This window comes from Aythya ferina, assembly GCF_964211825.1.
Source record: "Aythya ferina genome assembly, chromosome: 27".
Taxonomy (NCBI): domain Eukaryota; kingdom Metazoa; phylum Chordata; class Aves; order Anseriformes; family Anatidae; genus Aythya; species Aythya ferina.
The window spans coordinates 4,831,541-4,846,554 of NC_140310.1; the positions used below are offsets into that span (position 1 = coordinate 4,831,541).

Sequence of the window (15,014 nt, forward strand, 5' to 3'; positions counted from 1 at the left end):
TTGATCACAGCAGGCACGACCCAGTCTCTCAGCAGGAACTCAGCGTTAAAAAGAAGCATGTGCAAAACCTCTGCTGACAGAGGGGTCTGACACAATACTGGTACTGAAGCCAAATAAATATTTGCATTTTATAATTGGGTATAGTTTGAATGGCTTGGACAGCTGAGAAAGGCAGTAATTGTCTCTAGCAGAAATGCAGAATGACTTGCACTGACTTTGTATTTCCTTCTCAGGGCAATGTTTTGTGAAATGTCCCAAGTCTGTTGACAGCTGTGATTTGGTTCCAGACTGTTTATATATAAAGAACCCATTTCTTTATGGGGTTTCTTCCAGTGTTTAATCATTTTCTCTCCTACAAGCCAGCACTTCAAGAACAAACTGGCTTTAAGAGTTTTGCTTGCCTAGAACAACTGAGATGGGCCTGTTCAGTTATCGTCTGTTTAGTCCACCAAATGAAACCATTGTCAGACACTATGATGAGGAAAGTTTTATGTTAATATTTTCTCAAATTAGCAAAGATCCTGTTTCAAGGCTTGAACAGATGAATAAACCATCGCATAAAAATGCGGCATCGAAGCAGTTAATAGGAGGTGGCAGTCAGAATTCCTCTAGTGCATTGTTTGTCCTGGCCATCCTGCAGGAGCAGATGCTGAGTGCTTGGCAGCCTTCCCACCATGTTCACAAGTCAGTAGGGGGAACCCTTAAAAACTGCTGGGGTGGTAGAGCAGGAAGAGGCTGCAACAAGCATGTTAGGAAGGCAGACGGGCACCTTCAGGTGTTGAAAGCAGCTGTTTGCCTGGCGTCTTGTGCCTCTTGGAGGATCCAGTGTCACTCTAGCTGTGAGATGATTTACATTCTGTCTGCTAAGAACTTAATTACAAAGGGAGAACCAAACTGAAGGAGTTTCTCCCCGTTCTCGGGGGATGCTTTCTGTCGCAGGAAGTGCCGTTCTCCCGGGTGTGGTGCAGCAACCAGAAGCCGCTGCACTGTGCCTTTTCTCTGGAGCGCTACACTCCTGCCACGACACAGCTGTCCTGCAAGATCTGCGTCCGACAAGTCAAGGGGCACGAGCAAATCCTACAGATCCAGACATCCATTCTAGAGGTAAAGTGTTCTCTCTGTTCTGTGGTGGTTTTTTCAAGTTGTTGAGCAGTGTGAGCCACAATCCCTCCCCATTTTTGCCCTTTCTACCTCAGTCTGTTTTCTCATGGCCTGTTCAAAGCTGTAACAACCCTACAAAGCATTAGTTTCTATTTCCAGTAGAAATCAAACGATGTACTTACAGAGATTTTACAACACTAAAAATCATCTATATTTGAGTCAGTAGTAATAGTTTTCTTGCAGAAAGTTTTTGAGCATCTTGCAGAGCACTGAGAGTTGAAAATGGATGGATTGCCTGGATGCTGCCGGGCCACTGGGGAGTTTTTGTACACACAGAATGTCTTTCGAGGACTGCAGCTTTGCTCACATGTTAAAGAAAGCAATGGTGCACTGAGCAAGCTGGTAATGAGTCCTACAGCAGTGAGAACTTCAGCTACCTTTTTTAGATTATTAAGCATCTTGATTGATTAATGTTTAAAAAGTATCCAGATACTTCTGTATTAAAGATTTATGTTCATGTGCTAAATGCACTATGCAAAGAATGTGGCAACTAAATAAGAAAACCACAAATGTCATTCAGTATAAAAACAGTTTCTGAATGTCCGAGCATTTGCCAGTTCTTTGTAGAAGTTTCATAAAAAATGTCTGTCCTTCTCCAAACATCTCAGTACTTTCTGTCCTTATAAATATCTGTGACCTTTTTTTTTTTTTTTTTTTTTTCTTGTAAGGGACCTATCTATCCACAAGTCCCCAGAGCATCTAACAATTCTGTCCTCAAACAGATTTGCTAATACGGAAGGCTTTCTCGTGACTATCTCAAAAAGTGAAGGAAAAGTGAGGATAATTTGACTATAAGATAAATATATAAATAACAACTGAATACTTGAATTGTTCGTTGCTTTAGAATTCCCTGAACTAACCAGGTAGCAGTAGCTTATCTCACATGTGCAGGGTATGAAAACCTACTATTGTTCTGCATATTTAATTTAAACAGTCAGACAACGTGATATATCTATAGCACTGCTATTACTTTGCATGGATGACTTTTGGGATGTGTCATAAATGTTATATGAAGAGACTATAGCATCATTGTTATTTAATATTTATGCTGCATTGCTCTGAAACGAATAATGCATGGAAATGTGACTCCATTACACAAGGCTGGTATAATTTCGTAGGAAAAGAAAGGGACGGATCTACAAAAAGGACCTGGATTCCATAGAGATCTTTAATGTGGAAGAACTGAGGTACTTACAGAATTTAGCTGCTTTTAAAAAATCACAAATGGGAGATTTTTATCTGCATTTTAGGTTTAAGCTATTAAAGATTTAGGCAGACATATCCTTTTGTGGCATTTACCTCCCAGTCACTGCTCTCTTGGACTTCATCTGTTACCCAAAAATAGGAAACTTGTGGAAGGAAAATGACGCTATTTAAAATGTTTTTAGACATAGGTGGTTGTGATGTGCTATAGAAGTTCCTTCACAGATCAGAAAAAAACCTCCTAGCTATTTCATTTTCTGTTGTCACTTCCACAAACTGTAGATGGAATCATAGACTCAGATTTGATGCTTTCTTCCTCCAAAAGTGGATGTGATGCACCAACAGGTACCTGTAGCTAAACTCACTGCAGGTTGATCCTGCATAACAAGGCGGCAGAAAGAATACAGAAAAGAACTGTCTGCACTCACAGTTATTCTCCTTCTGATGAGGCTGTGCAAAAATCTTGTCTCAGTCCCCATTGGTAAACAGGAGTACATGGTAGGACTCTTGATGTTACTCTGTTACCGTGCTAAAGAGAGCCACCTACAGACCTGAAGGTAGGCACAAAGCCTGATGCTGTGCTAACTGCTTTGTTTTTCTATTCTGTGTAGAGTGAAAGAGAAAGCATCACTTTCTTTGCACATGATGACAGCAACTTCCCTGCACAGATGGGCGCAAAAGCATTCAAAATCCCCTACTCCATCAGACAAAGAATCTGCGCAACATTTGACACACCCAACGCCAAAGGCAAAGACTGGCAGATGTTAGCACAAAAAAACAGCATCAGCAGGTAATGGAAGGCAATTTTGAAAGGTGAACATTTACATATGCACTAAGAATGATTTCCTGCTATTATGTTATGGGTTTTGTTTGTTTGCTTGCTTGCTGGTATTAAAGATGTGTAAATGGTAATCACCTTTCTTACTCTCAAGGATTAATTGTAACTTTCTTATCTATATGACTGGCTACTGAAAACAGGAACTGTTTTCTCCTCTGAATAAACCCAGGTGTCCCATCCCACCTGACATTAGCTTCTAAACTCAGTTGGTACACCCACAAGACTGAGGTCTTGGTAAAGTACAAGACTCAAGAAGATTTTGGCACGTGTTCTCTCAAAGAATCATACAGCCTGCTGTCTTGCCTTCTATCTGCTATGTTCTATTCCAAACCAAATTAAATGTTTTGAAGATTTTCTTTAAGGAAAGGGCATATTTCAAAGGAAATTGTGCTCCACAGTTAGGAGTAATACTATTCTGTGCTATAAATAACATTTATGCTTGTGAGCATAAAGGTCATTTATTTGTTTGGATGATTAAGTCCAAGGCCAGTCAATAGAAGGAGCTTTAGAATAATGCGTTAAAGATAATCACTTTGTTTTACTAAATTCTTTGCCAATATCACTCCCGCAAAGTTCTAAAAACTACACCATAATAAATCTAAATTTACAAATGAAAATATACGGTTTAACTTCATGGAATTGCAAGCATCAACTTAAATCACACAATTTCTCTCCCTGACAAATTTTTACTAAGCTTGCTGTCCAGATGATGACACTCTCCAGAACTGACTTGGTTTCTAAATCAATACACAGGATGGTAAGTGCTGGCCAGCATTTACGTACCTCACAAGAACGGATCCTGTGTTCATTCTACCTCTGCTAAATTGAGCAAGTAACAATTAAAGAATAAAAGCACCAGTGTGTGTCCTTTGGAGGATTCCCTGCACTCATCTAATTAGACCTTGCTGAAGGTTTCCTGCTGTTTTTTGTTTGTTTGTTTGTTTTGTACTTCCACAGGCACAACACAGAGCACTTCCCTTTTCAGTGAACATTTTCATAGTGTTACACTGTACAGTTCTCCTAATCCTTTTGCTTCATCTCCCAACCCCCTTTCAGGAATCTCTCCTATTTCGCTACACAACGCAGTCCATCTGCTGTCATTCTGGACCTCTGGGAAGCCCGACATCAACATGATGGAGACCTTGACTCCCTTGCTTGTGCACTGGAAGAAATAGGAAGGACACACTCCAAAATCTCAGACATAACAGAAACTGAGATTGAGGAGCCTGACTTCAACTACAGCAGACAAAATGGACTTTAGTCCCTTCTTTTCCATTCAAGAACCGATGGCCAGCTTTGACTTTTACACTAGAGAATCTCTTTGGCAGGGAGGAAATAAGGGTTTCTGCACACTGTAAGGAAGCAGATGCTCATTTCCACAATGCAGTTTTCAGCTGGAGGAGCAGAAGAAGCCCTATTAAAAATCATCTCGGTAATAAGGAAAACACAAGCTCTCCCTGTGCTACAGTCCTCTCTCATTTAAGATTCATATAACAAATTCAAAAACAAAACTACACATCTATCATTGCCCGGGGCAGGAAGGAGTGATATACAGAGCCGTACAAGGTAAATATTATGACATGATGTATTTAAGGAAACAGTGATGCTAAAGGAGAGTATAATGCCTAGTAATTACCAGCAAACATGATGGTGAATATTTAGAGCCATTAGAGGTTAATCCTGGTTTAAAGGTTTTCTTCTTGGGGCCTTGAGTCCCCTTTGTCCTGCGTTTCCAACTTAACACACTTAAAGAGCGGATTTAAAATGTCATTTCCTAGCATCTTGTAGTCACTTTGTATTTGCTGTAACTGAGCTACAGGAAAACTGAAAATCTGGTCTTATCCTGTTCAGACATTTGAGGAATTAAGAGATCTTACAACTACTTAATTGATATTAACTACTTAATTGATTTCAAACTACATTCAAATTAAAAAAAAAAAAAAAGTCAGTCCCCCACTGCACGTACCTTTGCTGCAGTCTTCCTGCTTATTCCCTTAACAAAGCAACTGAACAAGGCCGTTCTCTGTGGAATTAGTGTTCGCGAGTACGTGGGAGAAATTTTCACTCAGTCAAAAATGTTTCTTTGGGGGTAGATTTAAATAACCAAATAAAATTCAGGAGATTGCCAGCCCTACTTTAGCAAGTTTACACTTCGGGGGGGGGGGGGGAGTGGAAGCTAAGTTAAAAAGCAAAGGTGAATTCAATCAGTACAGCTTAATTTTGGTTTAGTTTCAGATTGAAAGGATAAACCCCACATAGTACTGCCAAAAATTGGCTCAGTTTCATTGTACAGTTTGCAAATTTTGTAGAACATAAAGCTGGCTATGTTATGCTTGGTAGAGTTAAAAACATATTGCATTTATCACCAAAACCAGAATTTAACTAGTGAATTCTCTTCATTTTTTATCCACCTCACACAAAAATAATTTATTACTTTAACTGAACCAAAAAAAAACAGCTGTCACTGTGAGTGAGTGTCCTAGTAGAACTAGTACCAAACCAAATTTAACCAGTATTTTCACTCATATTTTTGAAAATTAGCCAAGGTGCTTGTTAGCTCTGGCCCAAGGCTCTCAGCTTTGGTGACAGGAGCACAATCAGTACAAAGCATGAACATGAACAAGACCTGAGGAGCTTTATGGAAAAGTAAGAAATTGAAAATGCGATTTCTGTTGTTTTTTTTTTTTTTGTTTTGTTTTTAAAACCTCATATTTGGCTGAGACCAGCACAACAAGCCACAGGGTGGGTACTCAGTGTGCAAATCTATAATCAGCTGAAACTATTTCTTTATCCAGGATGCCAGTTCTGAAAAGTGCAATCAACAGCTCTTGATGTGAGACTTTGCTTATTCTTGTTGATCTGAAATTGCAAATTTCATTGCTTTCCCAGCTCAGCAGGCTGGAATAGCCTTAGACTTACAAATACGTAGACTTCCCCAAACATTTTTTGCACTTTAGTATTTCATTTAGTCTGACATCAGAGTTCCTGTTTGCGGTGGGAAATCATAATGGCTGCAGGCATATTTAAGACCAAGACAAAAATACCAGCTTATTTGGCAGCAAGCTGTCACTTTTTTCAGCAGCACATGGTACTGTCTGTGTTTGAGTTATATTTCGAGTGACTTCCATTCCTCCTCCTCAGAAACCTGTTTTTCATTGGACAAAATGTCATGAATAAAAAAAATAGGGAATGGCATCTACAGAAAGCAATGGAGTTCTGGTGAGCTGTCGTTGTCTGGGAAACCTGCTACAGTCACTCTCCAGCAGTTAATTTGTTCTCAGCGTCTCCTCAAGATGCAGTTTTAATTTGGTTGCTGCTTTTTCAAGCTAGCTTAGGTTAGCTCCTACAACAAAGACCTAAATACTACCCTGCACAGGCCGTAAGACAGTCGTGCTGTTCTGAGGAGCTGTGTGTGTTGCCTTCTCCTGTTTCACAATGTGTAGGGTCAAATGAGCTGCTATGTGGAGCTTAGACCTTAAAGCCTTTCTCAGGAAGTGCATAGTGTTTACAGTCAAGACTTGGGTAGGTTTGAAAATCCTCCCTGTACAGCGACACCCAGCGCTGCTGCTGACCGCTGAGTACGGCTGAGGGAGAGGAACCGGGAGGTGGCCAGAGCCCCAAAGCACCCCTGAAAGGGCTGCAGACAGGAGGGATCTGGGCTGTGCACCAAAATCCAAGTCAGAGCCAACAACGTCTAGTGTCCGAGTTAATGTACTGAACAGGAAGAGATGTTGAAGTGTCTTACAATGCCAGAGAAGTAGCTGTTCAGCTTGGGGCCTGAGGTAAGATTTTAATTTTGCAGTGCTCAATGGAGCATTCCTGCTTCCCCTTAGGTTTCGTTTCCTGGTTTTTGTTCAGTTACACCAAAGCAGCTTCTTTGTTGCTGACCTTCCTTTTGTGAACTTAAACCAAGAACACTAACTTCTAACCTATTACTGTTTGATGCCCTGGTAGTGTTTAACTGGACTAGAAATGCCATAATACTTTCGTACCTTTATCCCCCGGGAAAAGAATTTGAAACAGTAACTAGGCGGCTGGCCTACACGGCTAATGTGAGTTTACTGAGATGGACACCTGAGTCTTCTAAGAAATGCCATAGTACATCAGACAAAACACCCATTTAGCCACAAGTGCCACAATCCCGTTTTGCTTTTTTTTAAAACATCCTTTCCTTTCCTCTCCAAGCTTTCCTTTGTTTACCACTTGCTGCCTAGCACTTGCACTGGGCCTCCCTGGTTCCCTGTAATAAGGAATACTGAGTAACTGTTACCAAATCACCTTGCCCACATTATTCATTATCTTACAGACTTCGTTTCCCCTCACTCTCTTTTCTAGGCTGAAAAATCTTGGTCTATTGTTTCCCTGAACATCCTTGTTATTGTCTGTATCATCTCTAGTTATGTATCTTTTTGGAGATGGAGTGACCAATGACCTGTCTGCTATTCAACAAGAATGCAGGCTAAATCACTCAATTCTTTCATTTCCTCCATTTCTCACTGTTCCCACATTCAGTATCAATCACAGAGGATGAAGATCTTGCTATAGCATAAAGCCACAAGAAATGCCTGTGAGAGAGTGTGGGACTCCTGAGAACACAGTAAGTGACTTTACTGTGCAAATGACTCAAGCTAATACATCATCAGAGTGGATTCAGCTGCCTGAACATCCAGAAAATAAAACTGTGAGGAAAAAACTGCGTAGCTTTAAGATCAGACAGAGGTGACAGAGAATGTCAAATCAGAAAATCTTCTGTAAAAAAGAAAGTCCTTGTTCTCCGTGATAACAATGCTCATGGTAAGCAGTAAGCAGACAATAACTTGAGGTGGAAAGATAGGCTCAGTCTTTTTCTCTTCCCTTTTCTCCTACTCCTGGGAAATTTGCATCTGTTGATTACCGTCTGTATCTGGTACAGATATGCCTGTTTTCAGATGCTCCCTTTCTGTTGTTTTATGTTAGCATCATGGGATGATATTAATAAAGCTTAGCACTTTTAATTATAGAGGCTTGTGCCTGTTCTCCTCCCCTTTTCACGCACTGTCCCAGTTTTAGAGATAGAGAAATTATAACATGGGGGGGATATTTCTGCTACCATATAAATGAGCTACAAATGGATTTTGCTACCATTAACAACAAATAGCAAAACACTATAAGTAAAAGATGTTAAATGTTGTTTTCTTTTGCTTTTTCACAGTAAAAAGCAGCTGATAAATTCTGTCAGCTTTTTTCCCCCACAGTCTGCTCTGAGGATGCTTTGCAATACAGTGTTCTCACAGAATGATAATTTAGAATTTGTATGCAAATGCTGTACAAATAGATATGCTGGAAAGGATTAGCAGTCTTAAAATTCTAAGAGCATATTTTTAACAACTATGTTACGAAGATTGTTTTTGGAAATCTGTATGTGTGTGTATGTATGTGATTTGATCCAAAACCCAGATGTAAAGGCGCATCTGAAGTAGGACTAGGGGCCAGAAATTCAAACTCGATTCTTTTCCTCTATTTTATAAACGATGACGTTTGAAATATAACTTTAAAAAGTGTCTTTCACAAACCAAAAAATTAAAAGAAAGAGAAATGCAATGCTGTACGCTTCGGATTCCATCTAGCTGCCCTGAGCCTGATGCAGTGAAATAGCCATGTTGATTTTACATCACCAAAGAATCTGCTCGAGTATTTTTTCATCTTCCGAAGCACTTCCAGATACTTCTGTACTGTGAGTCATTTAAGACTAATAGTTACATTTTTTAAATGACTTACAATTTTGTCACTAAAATGGTGCACTTCACAGCTTTGCCAGACTGCAGCATCGTAAAGCTAATTTACAGTTTTTACAACATTGCTTTTGCAGTCTTACTAGTTTACATTAAAATCCTTTAAGCCACAAAGAAAAGAACCCTGCTCTGTAGATTTAAATTCTAACCTCATTTACCAGCGCAAGTCCCATAAAGCCACGATGTACTCCTACAAAAATGTTATTGGACTTCTTGTAATAGATGGAAAGATATCAACACAACTCTCTTAAAATACTAAGAACTATTTTTGTTAATATTTTTATCTCTGGCAGCAGCTGGTCTCCTCCTCCATGGGCCTGTGCACAGCTTGTTTTCAGCATGTTAAGAGAGAAGCTAATTCAGCCTAAGTGGCTGGAACAGGGATCTCTTCGTAGGACTATGTGGGCCTCATACCAGAGGTCCATTCTGGTTTATGTTTTTTTGTTTGTTTGTTTGTTGTTTTTTTTTTTTTTTTTTTTTTTTTCAAGGTGAAAGACATAGCTGTTAGAGAGTTTTAAAACATTCAGTAACTGATTGGCTCCAGCTATTATCTTCCACTAGAAAAAAATGTAGCTTAGGTATACAGTGAAGCTAAACAAGTGAGAAACTGTTGGGGGACTTCTTGTCATGATTTGAATTATTTTTTTCAGTCTGTTTCAGCCTGTAAAACATAGAGTTATTTTTAAGCAAAGGACTGCGTTACGTCTTGGACGGTAATTAACTGAATGAAAAGAGGAAATTATATCTAAGTCCTTAACAACTGTGAATGATCTGAAGGTTTGTCTTTCTAGCCTTTGTTTTACTCATTAGGATTATACCTAGGAAGTTCTCATACTTGTTACACAGTAGTAGAGATGGTTAACATTATTCACCGAGAACCTTTTGCACATTAAACCTGCTGAAGAGTGTTTTCTATGGGATGTTTGTTTGTGATCTATGCTTGGTAAAATTACTCCCTTGACACGATTCCTGCTTCAGGAGAGGCTGGTGGTGTTTCTGCAGCAGCATGTAAAATGGCACATATCTCCTCTCCTGCATAGGTAATGATTGTCTAGTTAAAAAATACCTAGAACTTAAAGGTTTCCTGGATAAATACAGTAACTCGACCAGCAGGTACATGGCACACAACACCCACAGCAACAACAACAACAACCAAACCTCAATCCACTGGCGAAAGATCATGAATCATTTTCTAATACCGCACAGTCTAGCTTTTCTCTCTCATTACCAACACTAACAAACAGTAGCAAAAATCTCCTTTCCAACATGGACAAACATAAAGAAACCGCTCTAAGATTAAAGAATTGCTTAGAGAAGCATTTGATAGTAACAGTGCCCGCAATGCAGAAAACAGAACTGATGTTCTACTCATTGCCACAAGAAAAACCTATCAGTATTCTTGTTCACTGTTCTGTCCAAAAATAAAATACATGTCTAGGAATTTGCCACTATATTTTTTGTATTAGAGGTGAATAGTACAGACTTTACTAGTGTTTCTTGTCTGGGGCTTGGGTGGGAAGGGGTGTATTGTAATTTTCAAGCTATTGCAAAAGCTGCATTTAAATAAGCTGTTCAGTTGTATTGAATAACTGGTTTGTGCTTTACAAGGGAATCCAGGTGAGCCAGGATTCAATGGGTAGCCTTCTTGCCTTGCTGTCACAGGGTAACTAGAGCTGAAGTCACTTGTGAAAATTTAGTTAAGGGATAGGGAGATTAGATGACCCATCCCTGATCTGTAATGTAGTGTACTGTAATCTAATGAAATTAGCCACTCACCTACTGTAGAACTGTGGTTTTGTCAGCAGCTACTTAGTTTGTCTGCCCCTGGTGTGGTAACCTTGGTTGAGAATGTACTTCTGCAGATTTAAGAAGATGTCAACCCCCCGTGTTACCTGGTCTCTGTATATAAATCTTATTGTCTAATCCCAAAAGGAAAAGTGTAGCAGAATAGGAAGTTCAGGGTGCTGTGCACCAAGCCTGGTGTAAGTTTTTTCTGATACAGCAGGAGGGGGAAGACATGGATCTAACAGCAAGCGTATTTGCTACAGAGAACAAGAATGTTTCCTAACAAATCCTCACTTAGAACTGGCTGAAGTTTTGTTTTTTCAGTTTAAAATTGTAAGACCTGGTGTTTCCCTTACTGAAGTTTGGAAAATTAATGTAACAATGATGGCATCTTCCCAAACAGTGCTTTCAGTTTTCCCCCATTTGTGCACTGAAGTTGGAAGGGGAGGGAGGAATATTTTTACGTGCGTACTTTCCACTTTCAGTCAAAAAAGCAGCTACCATCACTGAATCTCAGTTTCCTAATGCATCGGTAAGCAGTACACAGGTGCCTCACTGGGGAGGTGGCATACTCCTGGTATGTATTTGGGAATAACAAACAGGCACCACATACCTTGTGACTTGGGAAATGCAGTCACCTTCTCCCACCTCTTAATCAAATTCATTCCCACTCCAACTCTGATCTCAGTTTATAAATGGGTACAAAAACTTTAAATGCACACCTTTTTTAATTCGAATGAAGTAAAATTGAATGCTGGTCAGTCTGTTGAGACTTAAATCAGTGTTTTTCATGGCTAGAGCTACCTAACTGAAAATTTCCATTGCATTTCCAGCTTCCCAAACTTTTGACCAGCCTTTAGACAAAATGGGGAGAGAGGAACCTCAACCTGAACACACACACACAATAAATAAATATTAAAACCGCACACACACTAAATAAATATTAAACCACTATTCCTGCATAGTGAGACATACTTTCTCTTCTGCTCCCCTATTTATACAGTGAACAGGTTCTGAAACGTTGACTTTTGCTCAGTCAACTGTGCATTCTTCCCTCCCCCCGCTTCTCCCCATGGTTTGTTTAGAACTGAAAAAAGAGCAGAGGTTTGATTGCTTTCTATAGTATGAAGCTGAAGGAGTAAGAAGGAGAGCTAGAAGAACATTAAATGAGAAGCATGGCCTTGGCTTCATACCACACTTTCTGTGCCTTGTTCTATCGATGTAAATTCTGAATGTTGTACAGTAAAATACTTGGGAAAGACTCCTTGGAAAAGGCTGCACTGGCTTCTTTTTTCAGCACATGTACATATATAAATATATATACATATATATATTTGGTAATGCCAAACAGCTGTGTTATATTGTACTGAAAATGTAATAATGGACAGTTTGGATGTTTTATGTAGAGTTTGCAAAAATTGTATGGCTATAGCCTTTTGAAGATAAATGTACAGACCTAAATTACTGCATATCAGTTATTTATGAATAAAGAGTCTTTTACTGACATCTCAGATTACTGTCTGAGTGGCACATTAATTTCTGTGATAAAACAAGATGTTGAGATATGAGTGCTTTGCAATGCTTCACTGGTTTTATAGTGAGCCTTGTATGGGAGTTTGTGCTGGAAAACTGTGTAGTGGGCACCATTTTCTAGAAAAACTACAAGTCTACAGGGAAGGGACCAGAACTGAAGTTTACCCTTTAGTGACAACAGTGAACCAATTCAAGAACAACATCTTGCTTTTATACTATTTCACTGAAGTGCCTTGCCTTGTTTATTTGTCTGCATATACGTACAAGCTCTAATCCAGGACAAGGATGTCTTTGTCCTTGGCACTGCAGAGGAAACATCTATTCTGCTTTGTGCAAGAGGTAAGATGCAAAACCTCTCTGCATATGCTGACGATTTCCTCTAAAACACAGATAGCTCCTTTGCTACATTCAACAAATGGCTGTGCCTTGAATCCTGTATCACTGGAAACAAAATATGAATTCTCTTCCATTTCCCATGTAAATGTAATCTTTTGATTTGTAATACCCTATACTGAGATGCAGCAGATGATAACTCATTGTCTTGATTAAGCCTCCCTATACAGATGAACTGATACTCTTAGATCCCTGGTTAGAAGACCGGCAATACCTTGTCAGCAAGCAGAGCGCCCAGTCCTGCAGTCAGCAAGCCTCTGCTCACCAAGTAACTCTTACCTGCACTCTGCAACCTGACAGGGAAGGGGGCAAGTGAATACAGGCATCATCTGTGTTTATCCTCTTCGCAGACACAGACATCTGCTTGCACCAGCATAGGCACAAGACTCTAACAGTGCTGGGCCCTTGGATTATGCCACTATGGCCCTGTTTCAGTTTTGTTTTGTTTTTAATAGCTTAAATAGTTTTAATAATTCAGCTACTGCCAGCCTTACTTCACTGTCTCATAAAATCCTTCTCATAGTCACCCTAGCCAGACGGTATGTTTATATAAACTAGGTGGAAAAGGAGGGACAAAGCCTTCAACTTTCTGCGAGGCATGGTTATAAAGCTCTTTTCTGGATGGCTTTGATCTACACACCAGGTATGGCTGTCACATTAATACATGCAATTAAGCATCATCTACAAATACATTAGCCTGACAAAAAGAGAATCTGGATATAGCACTAACTTTAAGTGAGGTGTTATAAAAGGTATCATTAATACATACTTAGCATTGGATGCTAGAACAAGCTGTTACGAATCAAGATAGCCTTCAAACACTTCATTACATGCATTTAAGTTGTTACCACCCATGACATCCTACACCATATAACGTAATGGCCACCGTTTATAACAAATAGGACTATCACATGTTAACTGCCTTTGACAGTCATTGTAAAATTACTCAGGATTAATTATGTTTGCAGAGAAATAATGTGTGTTATTATGAGAAGCATTGTATTGTGATTTAATGAACAGCTACTTAGAAATTTTACTGCAAGTAGAGGCTGCTATCAGATTATTTGGAAACACAATGCTGGTCTCTATCGAACACAGAAGCAGGGAGCCATTCTCATTATTTACATGCCACATTCCTTACACCTGTCTAGCTCCCTCACCCACCTCTAACGCCCCGCACTCATATACTTAAGAGAGCTCACAGCATCCAAAATCTTTTCTCATTTCAGCTCATAAATAAAAAGGTGTCTTTTTTTTTTTATTTATTTTAAAAATATTATTTTATCAAATTCCTCACCACAAGTCTTGTGACACACCAGTGTAAATAATAACTGGAATACAGTTTTCACCACTTGTTCTTCACATTGCTGCCCAGTACACAGCCCTGTGCCACTGCTTGTCAATAAAGACATGAAGCGTGGGCACTGGGGAATTCAGAAGATGGCCTGGTGAAGGTAAAACAACTGCCGCCTTCCTTACTCCCGAAAAACAAACAGGAAACTACACCACAACTTATTTACCTATTACCCTTATAGCACTGCAAAGCATGCCTAAAATGTAACCATTACCAAAGTGACTGGGAGACCACTGGTATTCCAGCACTGGTTCTGTTCCTAACTGCACAGCCACTGGACAAGTTTCTCTGCTCACTTTCTCCTCCTCTTGTTTTATCCATCTTGTCTGAAGGTGCCTCAGGGCAAGTGCTACAGTAGAAAGCCCAAGGGAGCTTTGAATCTCAGAGAGTCCTTAATCATCTTTATATATATAAATATATATATACACACACACACACACACACACACACACACACGAGCGCTTTTTCACATTTCTGCAAATGCTTCTCTGTCCTTCCCAGACAGTCTGAGATTAGCAAGGAACCTCAATGTTACCGGGTAAATCTGTTATCACATTGAAACTAATTCATTTTCTTTTGAACAGCCAACTAGCTAACCTGGCATTGAAATCACTATCTTCTCCCTGCCAGAGTCAGGAAGCAATCTTTACTGATGCAATTAAAATTATAATTACTCCCATTCCCCCTCACATTGTACATACTTAGGGATTTTTGTAGGACTAAGGCTTATTAAAACGTGCCGTTCGTAGGTACCTGTTTGGAACACAAGCAGAATGTCAGCTCACAAGCTCAAGTATAAAAAGTGTTGACGGGTCTCTGAAGCTACTGAAAGCAAGATGATGCTGTTGGAAGATAAAACCTAAAACCAAAAGCAGCTGGAGATCTAAACCACAATGCCAACAACTAATAACTGTTACTTAATAATGCAAGGGGCCCATCTATTCTGATTTGTAAATCTGTTTTGGCCTCCAAAAGC

The 15,014-nt window shown here is 39.6% G+C and overlaps 1 protein-coding gene and 1 long non-coding RNA gene across 5 annotated transcripts in view; one reads left to right on the forward strand and one right to left on the reverse strand.

The window, feature by feature from the left end:
- UNC5D (unc-5 netrin receptor D) overlaps positions 1-12,269 on the forward strand; it is a 323,527-nt gene extending 311,258 nt beyond the window's left edge. The window contains exons 28-30 of the mRNA XM_084499193.1: positions 940-1,104; positions 2,976-3,154; positions 4,259-12,269. Of these exons, the coding sequence (XP_084355319.1) occupies positions 940-1,104; positions 2,976-3,154; positions 4,259-4,463 (549 nt within the window). The 3' untranslated portion in view covers positions 4,464-12,269. The remainder of the gene's footprint in view (positions 1-939; positions 1,105-2,975; positions 3,155-4,258) is intronic.
- LOC311424221 overlaps positions 1-15,014 on the reverse strand; it is a 126,155-nt gene that overhangs the window by 42,909 nt on the left and 68,232 nt on the right. The gene's annotated exons all lie outside the window — the stretch shown is intronic.